The 14,457-nt window shown below is 53.1% G+C and overlaps 1 protein-coding gene across 2 annotated transcripts in view; it reads left to right on the top strand.

The window, feature by feature from the left end:
* The first annotated feature begins 724 nt into the window (after window positions 1-724).
* Window positions 725-14,457, top strand: part of IMPA2 (inositol monophosphatase 2) — a 42,755-nt gene continuing 29,022 nt past the window's right edge. The window contains exon 1 of one of the 2 annotated variants that reach the window (XM_040619635.1): window positions 725-947. In XM_040619635.1, coding sequence (XP_040475569.1) covers window positions 852-947 — 96 coding nt within the window. In that variant the 5' untranslated portion in view covers window positions 725-851. The remainder of the gene's footprint in view (window positions 948-14,457) is intronic. The other variant, XM_040619634.1, reaches the window with a different exon arrangement.

Raw genomic sequence — 14,457 nt, 5'->3', positions numbered from 1 at the left:
ACAACCCCGGCGTCCTGTGGCTTTCGGCTGAGGAAGAGCAACCCGTTAGCAGCTAAAGGAAGCTCCTTCGGCCTGACCGCCCCTCGGGCCACGTGCGCGCGGACCGCCTGGACGCGGCAAGAGGGTCAGAGGCGCCCCCAACTGGCGCAGACCCGTGGGAGCCCACTGCATAGCCGGTGGCTGGCTAGAGTCGTGGCCACAGGCGCGCGCGGCCCCCTCCCCGAGACCTTGCTCCGGTCCTGTTCCGGGCTTCTGGGCCAGGCCCCCAGTCCCCAGCACCCACCCCTTCTCGCGGTACGGAGAGCGCGGCGGGCGGGGGAGCGGGGGTGGGTGGCCGGGGTGGTTCCGCGAGGAGCTGGCGGGGCGGGGTTCGGGGCGGGGCCGAGGGCTGGGGGGGAGGGGTTTGGCGGGGAGGGGACAGTCTCAGGGCGGGGCTTGGAGGAGCGAGGGGGACCCGAGGCGAGGAGGAGCTAAGCTCCCCGTGGGGCCCGAAAGCTCGCTGGGAGGGGTGGGGCTCAGAGCTGGAAGGGCTGGGGTAGGCACGGGGAGTGGCGGGGAACAGATGGGCGGTGGAAGGGGGCGGGGCTCGACGCTGGGAGGGGCGGCCGGGAGGGGAAGAGGGGCGGGGTTCGGGGCAGGGCCGGGGCGGGACGCGGGACGCGCGGCGCGGCTCCCCCGGCCGCGGCCCGCTCCCTGCCCTTCCCGCGGGCACAGCTGTGGGGCGGGCGGAGGCCGAGGCGTGGAGTGGCGGGGACGCGAAGGGAGCAGTGCGGAGCCTGGCTTCGGGGCGGCGGGAGCCGGTGGGGGCCCGGCGAGGAGGGCTAGAGGTGGCGGGGCCCGGCGAGGCCACGATGAAGCCGAGCGGCGAGGACGAGGCGGCGCCCGCCGGGGGCCCCTGGGAAGAGTGCTTCGAGGCGGCCGTGCAGTTGGCGCTGCGGGCGGGACAGGTGAGCAGCGCGGCCCTCTTCCCCCGCCCGGCAGGGTCCTGGCGAGCACAGCGCCAGCGGGCCGGGCCGGGCGGCGTTCTGGCCGCAGGGTGCCCACTCGAAACTTCGTAAAGTCCGAGCAGAAGTCCTGTGGGACGGAAGGGGACCCTCCGGGGCTCGGGGCAGCCGGGCCGGCACAGCTTGCGGCCGCGGGCCTGGCTGACCCGGGGGAGCGGCCCCCGGGTGCGGAGTGGGTCCCGCGAGGCCAGACCGCGTGCGGTGGGCGTCTGGTATCCGCGGACCGAGGGTGCTAGGGCGTGATATGGTGAAAGGAGTCTTTGTGTTGGTTTATTGCACGGACCGTCCCTTTACCTTCTCCATCCCAGGAGCCGGGAGAGGTAAGCACCTCTTTCTCCGGTGGCAGCCACCCATGAAGCATGCCCGACCGGGCCGCTCTCCTTTGGCAGTTGAATGCCTAACTGTAGGTGACTTGACCTTTGCGTCGCAGAGAGTAGGTTAGAATATATTGGCTATGCAAATCCTTCCTGGGATTTAAAAAGCCCTCCCAGGCTTGAATGCCAGCTGTTTGGTTTTAAGGATCTTTGAATGGATCCTGTGCCAGGACGTGGGTGTGGTTGCCCCCAGGTTTAAACCCCTGCCGCAGGAGATCTGGCGGGCATGCCATTTGATGGTCTTTCCTCAAGCATCCTGAATCTGTACGTACTCTGGCCCACAGCTGGAAAGTGGTTCCGCTCAGTGTTTGGAGGAACTTGTTACACTGACCAGAAGAAGGATGAAAATCAAGCAGCATAGGTAAAGAGAACCTGCAACGAGTTTGAACAGGGAGTGCAGCTCCTCTTTTCTCACTTTGATTTTTTCGTTTTGTTCCCCACCTTTTCCTCTGTACCCCCAAGCAATGCCTGACACATTGTAGGTTTGAAGTCCTTGTGCAGTGAATGAGTGGCAGTGGTTATCCCAAGGCGGTCAGGGTCAAGTTAGAGAGGGGAGATGGCTTACTCCTGCCTTGTTAAGGTACATGATTGCATTCTGGTGATTTGGGGGTGAAGACGGACAGAAGTAGCAGTGTGAGCAGATTGACTTTTTATATCCAAACAGCATTTTCTTTTTCAGGTCCAGCAATGTGAAAATGCTCTGCTGGTTTTTCCTAGGTGTTAAAGTCAGGCTGTTACCAACCCTGAATTTGTCCTGGTCTCGGTGGACAGTGCTTTATCTTGGTGTGAATCTTCTAATTCTTTAAAAGTTAATTTCAACACTTGAGTAGACAATGTGTCGGAGGGCCCTTCCTCTGTGGTTTGAAGGATGCAAGATTCAGCCTATAAGGAAGGCAGGGTTTGAAAGGTGGGGTGTGAAACTTCATCCTGTGGCTCTGTCGCCTTTCCTTCCTATAGGAAAAGGAGGACCCCAAAACTTAAGTGCTAGAATGCTGAAGTTTGTAGCTGCAGGACAAACATTCTTCCTGGAAAGCAGATCCAGTGTGTGCAGGGAGCACTTGCTCTCCCCCTCCTTCCCTCTCAGGCCCCTCACTTCCTTCCCAGAGTGAGCATCGTGAGGATATGTAGTAACTTTTAGGTTCCACCATAAAACTCTTCTTCCTTGAGGCTTTAAAGAGAAGACAGCCTAGGATTCTGACACTACACTGTAAACCCTGGTGAGTTGTTATGGGTTTCTATGGTTTTTCAAATTTAAATCCTTAAAGATACAGAAGTGTCTTTAAAAACATTTATCTTGGGGCGCCTGGGTGGCACAGCCGTCGGCTCAGGGCGTGATCCCGGCGTTCTGGGATCAAGCCCCACATCAGGCTCCTCCGCTAGGAGCCTGCTTCTTCCTCTCCCACTCCCCCTGCTTGTGTTCCCTCTCTCCCTGGCTGTCTGTCTCTCTGTTGAATAAATAAATAAAATCTTTATAAAAAAATAAATAAAAACATTTACCTTGAGCAGATACTTATATAGAACTGCAGTGTGGCAGGCACAATCCTAAGGGTCTTATTAAGAAATATCTTAAGTTTTCACAACTTGCCAACAACAAAAAAAACCCTTTTTTTTGAGAGTGGTGGAGGGGTAAAATAAAGATTCTGCTATTAGGAGTCCGGTCAGGGAGCCCAGAGTCCTGGGCATTATGCGATGCTTCCTGCCTGCCGGGCAGTGGAGGGGAGAGTGGCTGGAATGGTCTATGGCTGGAACAAACAGAAGCCACCCAAGGTCATTGCAACCTGTGTAAAGTGGGACAGATTGTCTTAATAATGTTCTCGCAGGAATGAGGTGCTGATTGGAGAAAATCTGACTTTTAGCCCAGAGGATAGCCCAAAGAGGGATGAAAAGGTAGTTAGTGGTGATCCTTTTCTGAATCCTCTTTAGCTAAAGGAGTATTTGGCATACGGTGGCCTTGTGGCCCAACATGCCCACCCCCTCACCAGTACCCAAAGTTCTGCTATTTTATTAAGTTTGTTCCTCTCAGCTGCTCCTGAGACAGTTCTGTGTGCTGAATTCCTGAGTCCTGAGGGTCCTATATGCTGAAGGTAGAGTTGGGGGGACGGGGGCGGGGAGGACTATCGATGCCCTTCATCTTTCAGACACAGGTTTGGGTCAGGGCAGCCCTATACACTTTGCTGCCACCGCCCCGTCACCCCATCCTGAGAGGTCTCCTCTCAGACAGAAGCAACCCGCCCCAAAGTGCTGCCCTCTCCACAGTGGCCTCCCTGGCTCCTCCTCCCTTCTTCCTTGCCTCTCCACCACCACCCCTGCTGGGGCCGCTGCACCAGCCCCTCCCCAGCTGTGGGGCTTTGGGGGAAGGAGTGACTTTAACCCCACCGCTATCACCACCACAAATACAAATAGTAATGTTCATTGAAATGGGTGTTTATCATCTTTGATGTGTGAACAGAAGTATCTTAGAAAACTGCTTTTTTTCATTGTCCGGTAGGAGTAAGATCCTGGTTTTGTTGAACACGAGAAGCTTAGACAATTTTGGAGCCCTCTTCAAGAAAAAGAAATACAAGATTACAAATTCAAAATTAGGTATAAACATTATTTAGGATAAGAAAAATCGCAGCAGTATACATTTTAAGATGCTAACAAATAAAATGCGTAAAAGTGATCCTTTAGCTGCTTCTCAATCTTCTGTACTCCTTTTTTTCACATTTTTGGCTTCATGCTCTTTGTGCCTTCGAATGACAAGGATTTTTGTGGTGTTTTCTATGGAGCCCATAGAACCATAAGTTCAGGCTTTCCTGTAGCGTGACTAGTTGAAATTGACTACTGATAGTTTAGAAAAGTGTATTTAGGCTTCACACTTACTATTGGATAGGGTTATGTAGATTTTTAGGATTGCCATCAAATTTGAGAATCCTGTCAATTTTCTTTTCTATGTTAGTTGTAAGAGATGGAAGAATTTTCTGCAGACTGGCTTCTGGTTCCATGTGGTTGCTTATTTCTTTCGTGATCCCGTGTGCCAGTTGCCACAGCTCATGCACACATGCTCCTCTGGCCCCGCCCTTTATGTCCCCAGGCCAAGTCACTCGGCGTGGTGGACAGTAGAAGCATTTCTGGAAGCTATTCCTACATAGGATGGCTAATAATAACTTACAGACAGGTGTGACAGCAAACCCCACAGACATCTCCCATCAAGCCCAAAGTAAATTTCGTTTCCACTCAACTTGCCTATAGCCAAAAATGCCAGGACCCACTGCGGTGCCACCTGACACAAAATATAATGGAGGTCATAGTGGAAAGAGACAGTGGTTACATCTGCAGTTAGAATAGCTGACTTTTGGGGCGCCTGGGTGGCACAGCGGTTAAGCGTCTGCCTTCGGCTCGGGCCGTGATCCTGGCGTTGTGGGATCGAGCCCCACATCAGGCTCCTCCGCTACGAGCCTGCTTCTTCCTCTCCCACTCCCCCTGCTTGTGTTCCCTCTCTCGCTGGCTGTCTCCATCTCTGTCGAATAAATAAATAAAATCTTTAAAAAAAAAAAAAAGAATAGCTGACTTTTGCACACTTGAAAAAGGCGTATCACACGTATCACGTGTGACCACGTGAACACTGTTCCAGGGACCCTCGCAGAGCCTCAGGGAGGGCCAGAGCCTTGGAGCCCAAGCTGCATTAGCTTCACAGTAAATTCATCTCTGTTTACTGGTAACAAGATCTCAGGACAAGACAGGAAAGCAGAAGCCCAGATCCACCCTGGCTCAGGACTCCAGACCTCTAGGCTCTCCAGTTGGTCTTACGTACCCTGCGGGTGCAGCTTCCCAAAGCCCAGTCTTGGGAAGTCGGCTGCTGTCCCCGTAGCCCCTGCACGGACCAGCCCTTTGGCCAGATTGAACTACTTGGCGTTTTCAAAACACACATTGTCTTTTTCTGCCTTTCTTAGGCTCCTTGAAAACTGTACCTTCCCTCCAGGGTTCGGTTCCCCAGCCCTTTCCTTCACAGACCTTCCCGTGTGACCTCCCTCCTCTTTCCTGTGCCACGTCCCAGCTCTGTGCCTGGAGGGTTGGTGTGCTTCCCCACACTGCTGAGTGTGCGTGCTCTCTGGCCACCTCTGCCTCCCCAGGAAGAGAGCACCCATCGGTGGGCCCTGACGCAGTATAACTCCCTTGGCTGGCTGGCTTTGCCCACGCAGTGTTGTTTTTGATTTGGGATTTTAATTTTTATCAGGTATTCGTACAGGGAACTTGATCAGTGGAACACTCAGGAGAGGAATGTGATGGGAGCGGCAGTGCCCTGTCCCTCATCTCCTTGTGCTGCTCCCCAGACATCACTGTTTGCCGTTTTCTGAGAGTTACAGCTGTCTCCTAAGTCACAGGCTTCCACCGCTCGTCCTCGGGTCCTCTGTTTCAGACACCGTGTCTGTTCCGGTGTGTGGCTGCGTTACCTGATTGGTTCCGTCGTTACCCAGGCTCACATTCTGATGACCCACAACTGTAATGCCTGGGCGAGCCGGGTAGATAGTTGTATTACAGATTTTCTTTCTTATGCAACTTGTATTTCCCTTAAAAAAAAAAAAAGTTTTGTTTTGTTTTCATTTGCTTAGCTTTCTGAGTACCTTTCAGCAGTCATCTTCCAACTTCCCAAGAGAATTTTTAAAGATCTCAGTGTGGTCACACTCATCAGGTGCATGGCTGTGCAGAAGCGGTGCTCGCATGTTCACATGCATCAGAAGCACCTGGAAGGCTTGTTGAGGTAGCGTCAGTTCTATCTCCAGAGTTTGTGATCCACGAGGTGAGGAGCCCGATGGAGAATTAGCATTTCTACCAAATTCCCAGCTGATCCTGATGCTTCTGGTCCGCAGACGGCCCGTTGAGAACCACCGCTGTATTTTGTTATGCGCATAAATGACTGTTTATTCAGCTCTTGAGGAAACTTTGGATAATGTCCAGCTTGGAGTTATGATGGATAATGTTGCTATGAACATTCCTGCACATGTCTTTTGGTTATCTGTGCATTTCTGCTGGGGATATTTTAATACTTTAATATTTAATATACTACTAATAATAATTTAATAATAATAGTAATAATAAATGATTAAAATAAATAATAAATTAATAACAATAATAAGTGAAATTATTGCTGTGTCATCAGGTATGAGATGGTGGCTGTACTAATTCCCACTCCTCCCAGCACGGGTTAGGGCTCCTTTCACTCCACATCTTGGATAGCACGTGGTATTGTCTGTCTTTTCCATTGTCGCCGTTCTGATGGGTTTGAGGTGGTATTTCATTGTTTTAATTTGCATGTCCCATGTGACTAATGAACCTAAGTGCCTTTTCATGTGTTGCTTGGCTTGGCTATCTCCTGTTTTTACAGTGGTACTAAAATGCTGATTAGAATTGTATTCACCCACTGAGCAAATACTTATTGAGTAACTCTGGGAAGGACCGTACCTTTACTCTGAGTGTGATAACGAAGTCTGGGCAGTCCTGTCTGGGGCCCTGCAGGGCGGTAGGGCGTCCGCCCCGGCTGCCGTGTGGGGCCCTGCAGCTCCATGGGGGACCAGAATGCGATATCTCATAGGAAGCTGTTCACACAGTGCACATGAGAAATGAGGGTGGATTGTCTGGGCTGTAGCAAAGAAGGCGGTAGAACAGCTGCATTTCCAAGGCTGAGGCTGCCAGGCTTGCTGTTGGAGAGGAGGCAGTGGGGGGGGGGGGGGGCAGGGATGCCTTCAAGGGTTCAGGCCTGCAAAACTGGTTGAATGGATTTGCCGTCTGCCAAGGTGGGGAAACGGCAAGAGGAACAGGTTTGGAGGTGGAAGTCAAGTGTGTTTCGAGCACGTCAGGCTTGAATTGCCAGTGGGTTTCTAAGTGGAGGTGTTGAGTTTGCATCCGGGGTTCAGGGGAGAGGTTGAGGGTGGAGACACCAGTTGGGGAGCCCTTGGCCTGGGATGGGATTCGAGGCCAGATCCCTAGACCAGGAGAGAGCAGGTTTGTCCACCACCCACGGACTCTACCTTCGGGTGATCCTAAGTCAAGCTCCTGGATCCTTTCTGGAAGATTCCCAGATGTCACTATGTGGAGGTCTTGGGTCACTAATTTTTTTTTTTTTTTTTTCAGAAGAAACTCTCTGCTTCTCTCTGGCCAGGGCTCAGTGTGCCGGCCACTGGAGGAAGGGAGGTAGTGGGTGGAGATTTCCCCACTGCCCACCTTCCATCCCTCACCTCCCCTGGCCCCAGGCGGCATTTTGTGCCCCAGGTCCAGGCCTCTGGGTTCTGCTTAGCTCCACAGGGTGGGGTCAGCCTGCACTTAGAATTGTAAAACTTCCACCAACGTTGGAAACATCAGCCAAGACAGAACTCCCAAGGCACGACTGTCAGGTGCAGAGTAGCAGCTGCCGTTTTTGGGGACACATGCGGTCCAAGCGTCCAGGGCCCACCCTCCCTGACCCTGTGTTTGAGGCCAGCTGGCCATTTTCCCTGTCTGCTGGTGTAGGGAAAGAGGCTTGTTTCTTTCTTTTTTTTTTTTTTTAAAGATTTTATTTATTTATTAGACAGAGATAGAGACAGCCAGCGAGAGAGGGAACACAAGCAGGGGGAGTGGCAGAGGAAGAAGCAGGCTCCCAGCGGAGGAGCCTGATGTGGGGCTCGATCCCATAACGCCGGGATCACACCCTGAGCCGAAGGCAGACGCTTAACCGCTGTGCCACCCAGGCGCCCCGAGGCTTGTTTCTTATGCCCACTTTGCCACCAGGAGCGGGGGTGGGGGATGAGAAGGAGCCCTTTGCTTTGTGTCAGAGACATTTGCCTCTGCTGGCGGGGGGAGCCCCTGAAATCGCCCATCTTCCTAAAGGGGTGGAAGCAAAGGCTGGTGTCAGTCCCACGCGGAGGTGGATCAGCCTCTGTGGCCCTGAGATCTTACTTGCTAACCCAAATGGAGCACTCGTTAGTGGAGATGACAGTCTTTGGGAAGGGAGAGTAGGCTGAGATCTTACCCCTTAGCCAGAGCATGGAAACCATGCTGGTGAGTTCCAGCCCTGCTCACCCCCCTGCCCCAGCCCTAGGCATGGGGGGCCTGTGGGAGGAGCTCAGCCCTGAGAATCTGAGGTAAGAGAGGAGAAAGGGACTATTTTTCCCCCCAAGGAACTTCTAAAGAAAACTTTTAAGAGTAAAATAATTATGAATTCACAGGTAATTGCAGAAACAGTACAGAGAGGTCTAGTTTCTGATTTCATTCAGTTTCTCCTGGTGGTTATATTTCCACATCATAGAATATTGCATAGGAACAAAAAAGGATGAACTATTGATGCACCCAACAACTTGGATGGATCTCCGAGTGAAAAAACTCAAGTTTCAAAAGGTCAGTTAATGTACGATCCCATTCATGTAACATTCCCCAAACAGCAAAATTACAAAGATGGAAAGAAATTAGTGGTTGTCAGTGAGTAGGGATCACATGAGGAAGGGGGCAGGGTGAGGAGTATGACTATAACAGGTAGCAGGAGGGAGATGTTTGTGTTGAGGCAATGGCTCTGTGTCTCTATTGGGTGTGGTTCCATGAATCAACACACGCGGTCAAAGGGTGTCCAGCTACAGCACCCATTTTACCAATGTCAGTTTTTAAATTTGGTATTACACCATAGTTCTCTAAAGTAATAATCAGGACTCCTCCCTGTTTCTCGGCCTCATTAGGCTGGAACTGAAGGCTGGCGGGCTCACATTTTTCTCCCAGGGGAGATGAGGGAAGAATTCAGCTGAGGGGCGGTGTCGCCAGTTTCCGGGTCTCTGTGTCCACTGTCCAGCTCCCAACCCCAGGGGCCCAGGGCAGTGCCTGGGCTACCTGGGTGGTCCACTCCGCATGAAGTGGGCATTGCAGCCCCCACCCCCACCCGTAGGCCTCCTGGGACAGAGGCCTAAGCTGATGATCACAGTAGCACGCAGGATGGCTGTGGTGGCGGTCTTCCCAGGCCCTGGAAGATGGAACAACTTCCTGAAAGGAGTCATACCTGCACTGTGACTTTAGAAGGAAAAGCAGGATTCACTAGAGAAGTTGGGTGTCAGGCTTGGAGAGGGTAGGGAGAGGTAAGGGGGTCAGGGCAGAGAGAGAAGATGGACACCCCGAGGGGAGAAAGCCAAGGGCGGCACTCAGGAATGGCAAGGAGGGCCCCTTGGCTAAAGCTTGAAATGGAAGAGGAGAGTCAGGCCAGTGGGTGGGCAAGGTGTGTGTGTGGGGGGGGCAAAAGGAGGCCCTCAGTGGAGGGTGGGGTTGCAGAAGGGTGTCATGCTCAGACTGACCAAGGTGAGTCTCCATGATGGTGTGGTCGGTGGCCTTGGCCATGAATTGTAAGGTGATGGAGACCTCGTTGTGGAGAGCCTGTGGGTTTCTGGCTCAAGCAGCTGGGTCGATTCCATTCCTTGAGAACTCCACACCGAACAGGGACTAGGGAATCCCTGGGGGGGTTGGCTCTAGTCAGCGATGGAAGATTGGGAACGCCTGCTGTGGAATCCCTCTTCCTGCACTTACAGCTGCGACCATGGGCAACTTTCCTCATTTCTTTGTGCCTCAGTTTCCTCATCTTTTTTTTTTTAAAGATTTTATTTATTTATCTATTTGACAGAGAGAGACAGCCAGCGAGAGAGGGAACACAAGCAGGGGGAGTGGGAGAGGAAGAAGCAGGCTCCTAGCAGAGGAGCCCGATGTGGGGCTCGAACCCAGAATGCCAGGATCACGCCCTGAGCCGAAGGCAGACGCTTAATGACTGCGCCACCCAGGCGCCCCTCAGTTTCCTCATCTTGAACATGAGAAGATAATTGTTACTGTGTCAGAGTTAGTGCGAGGGTCTCCTGGTCGGTCTGCATGAATTGCTTGGAATGGCGCCGGGACAGAGTGAGCCCTCAGCAGGGGTGAGTGCCAGCACGGTGATGACCCGGCCACCGGGATGCAGTAGGTGGGGTCCTGGGAGCAGCCCCTGCTGGCAGGGCCCAGCCTGAGATCTTGGACTCTTGTAAGGAATGGCCTGGGGTGGAGAGGGTCAGGTGACACAACGAGGTATGGGCGAGGGTGTCTCCAGGATGTGGCACGCGAGGCGGCCAGGTGCCCGGCGGGGCTGGCTCGGAGGCTTGCTGGGGTGCAAGGAAGACAATTGGCGGGGGGCTGACAGGAGTTTAGAAAGTAGAGATGGCAAGTTGGAGGAAACTTAGCCATGAAGCCAAAGAGGGAGGCAGTTATCCTGGAGAGCTCTGAGACTCGCTGGCCTGTGAGCCCAGGAGAATCTGGTGTCCACACTCCACTTCTGCTTTAATCAGCACCTTCTCTTTCCCGTGATGAAGGTTCACTTGTGAGGTATTAGCAGATGTTAACTACTGACCCCTATGCTACATGATAGCCAAGTGGAATTCACTCTGTAGGTTTTACTGATTGGGCCATGTATTAGGGTCTCCAGAGGAACAGAGCCAACCAGAGGCCAGCAAGTTCTGGTGGGCTGGCAGGCTGGAGACAGACCCAGGGAGAGCCGGTGACCTGCTCAAAAGCCATAGGCAGGAAGAGCCGATGTTGCGGATGAAGTGAACGGTAGTCTGCTGGAGAGTTCTCTCTCAGAAGCATCAAGCTTTTCCCTCTATTCAGGCCTTCCACTAATTGGATGAGGCCCACCTACATTATAGAGGGCAGTCTGCTTTCCTGGTTAAAGTGTTAATCTCATCCAAAAACACCCTTGAAAACAAAAACCCAGACTACCGTGGCCGTCAAGTTGACACATAAAACGAGCCATCACATCACACTCACTTGTGCTCGAATCTGTCTAGAACCTGAGATGTGCAGACAGTGTCGTCAGGACCACATCCCCAGTAGCCATGTTTTCTCAGCCCAACAGAGGAAAGACCTGTTGCCTCTCGGAAGCCCCACTTCTGGCAGAACTCTCTAGATGTGCTGTTCCCCAGGCTCTGGGGCACACACAGGTTGCTCTGGGGTCTCGGAGACTAACTGTACAGGAGGCTTGGGGACAGGAAATCAAGATGGTGTACAGACAGGAAGGAGGCTTCGGGGCAGGACCCTGAATGATGCCATTGACACTGAAGCAGATGGCATTCCTTCTTTTAGATTTGAAATTCAGGCGTCCGTGGCTAGAAGCCCGTGTTTTCTGTGTTACACGTTAACGGAATGCTATCCGGAGGGAAAGACTCCGGCCAGGAGGTCTGTGGAGTGTATGCCTCATTAGTGAGTAGCTGAAAAACATTAATTAAAAACCAGCATACACTGACTTACTGCTGGCAGAATGAGAATGTTTACAATTTCTAAGAGCGAAAATAGCTGTGGTAAAGGGCTGTGGCGGGGCACTGTCCTGGCAGCCCTGGGGGCCATCCCCCTGTGGATGGGCCTGTATCGAGAGGCCAGGCTGTTCGAAAAAATACAGCACTCTCTCACCGCTCTCCCTTGCAGTGTAGAACATATATGAATCAAACTTTTCTTAACCTAGTATTTTGTCATCCCGTCTGAGATCTGTACATTGTGTATGGGTTTTGGTTTTTTTGTCGTAAATCATGAAGTTCTGTCAGGTATTTGCTTTCAGAAACAGCAGAGTGGCACAGGTCTCTGTGTCTATCGTTCTGTGTCCCAAGACCTTTACAGAGGATTCCTCGTTTCATTCCTACAACCACCCAATGCCTGAGGTGTGACTGTTACTACAGATGAGGGAACCAGGGCTCTGGAAGCTCAGTGATTCCACGCCCCCCCCCCACAGCCCCCCGCAGTCTCCCAGGTGGAATTCAGATCTGTTGATTCCATACTGGGGAGGGAGGGATCATCTGTGCTCCCTACCGATCCTGTGAAATGGGTCCAAGCAGGACTTGCCTTCCACATGGGAATGTTTCATGTGCGCTTCCTCCCCGAAGAACTAGAAGGACTAGAGTTTCCGAGTGCTGGGCAACTGAGAGGAGGCTAGTTCCCATACAGCTCCCCCACGCACTTGAAAATCCCGCCTGAGTTTGTAAAGTCCCATTACACTGCCTGTTGCCTTGCTGGGCCTGCGACCTGGAGCCTGGGGGCAGGGTAGGGCCTGCTTAGTGAGGGGGGGTGGGTCCTGGAGCTGCCACCAAGGACGGCAGAGCCCTCCAGAAGCATCCAGTGCGTGAGACTGGGCAGTGCCTTCCAGTGATGTGTGTGTGTGTGCGCGGCCACCGAGATGTGCCTGGTGCTACAGGAACCACAAGCCAAGAGGAAGGGCCTCACCCACGGTGAGTGGGGGGAGGGCTTCGCAGGCAGCTTCCTGGAGGAGCCGGGCCCGGAGCAGGGTCCTCAAGGACAAATGGAGTTGGCATTGCAGGAGGAAGGAACATCGTGTCCAAAGACAAGGTTGTGGAAGGGAGAACAGCAGAGAGTGACTGAGCATAGCAAGCGGGACAAGTGCCCCCCAGGCTGGCCACAGAGGTCCTAACCCACAGGACATGAGCCTGCCATCCTCTTGGGAGGCCCAACAAGCCATAGGGGTTGCCAGGAGATAGACCTGCTTTCCGGGGAGGCTGCTGTGCTCGTGGACAGCGCCTCGAAGGAGCCAGGCAGAAGGAGGTTTGGAGGCTGAGCGAGCGGCACAGGCAGGAGATGGCGGGCAATGGGAGAAAGGTTAGCAGTTTGGTTTTGGAAATCATTCAGAAATGGGGCCTACATATCTGGGTGTGTCACTGGATGAGAGGGAGGAGCTAAGGTGTGCCACTGGATGGGACCCAGGGCCTGAAGCAGCAGCAGCGGGTGAGAGAGAGAGAGGGCCAGCCACAGCACCCCTCTGCAAGTCGCCCGTGAACACAGATGGTGGTGTGGCCTGCCCTGGCGCTGGGACACGGGCGCATGCAAGCTCGGTGGCTTTCCTTGTGACACATGCCCACATCGAAGTGACCATGGCACAAGAGTAATAAACATTAATAGACACAGACAAGAAATATTTTGAAAAAGCACATGATTTGATACTCTCCTCTTGAATCCATAAATCTCTCTCCTTTGTGTGATTTGTAGTGAGGGGGCTGGGTCCTCCAGAAAGTGTGCCCCGATGACATCAGCCCTTCCCCAAACTGCCCACACAGGTCCCTGAGCATGCAGGGCCTCAGCACACCAGAGTCGGGTGTATTTGGGATCTGGAAGACCAAATGCATAGATACCAGGGCCGTCAGAGACAGCTTCACAAGAACACTTGGAAAAGTCTTCCCGCTCAAGTTACCTAGGAGCTCAGCGCGTGGCAGCCAGGAGATCTTCATTCAGATGTCCCCCAAGACCTGACTGTGTAGCAGGGCACAAAATCTGCCCATGGGTGGTGGATACAGAGACAGGGCAGACGGGGCTCCCTCACCGGCTTGGACCGATGTGGAATCCCGAGAGGCCGGCTGTGTGGTTTGCACAAGTGCCCTAGCAGCAGGCTTAGAGGGCCGACGCCCCTCTGCTTCTCCAAGTCGCTCAGGGACCCACATTCCTTATCTCTTGTTGCTTTAAGGAGGTGCTGTCTTCCCACATGACCAAAGCTGACCTCTCACCACAGCCACATCGCTGGCTGGTGGCAAAGGGGAAAAGGACAGGAGGGAGTAGTGTGCAAACAGCGGCCTTTTGAGGGTGTGACTCAGAAGTTGCACATCCCTTCCGTTCACCTCCTCTTGGGCGGAACAGAGGGCCACGCCTCCTGCACAAGAAGCAGGGAGCACAATGTGGACTGTTGAGCCTTGCTAAACCTGGGGCTTTGGTTCGTGAAAGAAAGAAGAGAATACTGGCTGTTTGGGATCACATAGTCTGTGCTGGAGATCAGCTCTCAAGAAGCTGTGGTTATGCCACCTGCGGGGGTTTTGTACCCTCCCAGTGCTAAGGAGCCACGAAGTGCATTATGCTGGGGAGACCCATGATTAAGATCAGGGGTTTAGCAAGCCCTTCTGGCTCTTGTGGGGTAAGTGGACACGGGTGTCATAAAGCAGATTTGGGCTGGCTCCAGGAGCTGGGGCCAGTGGATGGAGGCTGGAAGAGGAGACTCCAAGCGCCTTTTAACTTTCTCGCAGAGTCACCAAAACAAAGAGTGAAACAAAACAAAGAGACCAAGGTCGTCATTGTTCATACAAACA

This window comes from Ursus maritimus, unplaced genomic scaffold (genome assembly GCF_017311325.1).
Source record: "Ursus maritimus isolate PB19 unplaced genomic scaffold, ASM1731132v1 scaffold_33, whole genome shotgun sequence".
NCBI lineage: Eukaryota > Metazoa > Chordata > Mammalia > Carnivora > Ursidae > Ursus > Ursus maritimus.
Note: the sequence above shows the minus strand (reverse complement) of the source record. Positions and strands in the feature narration are given on the sequence as shown.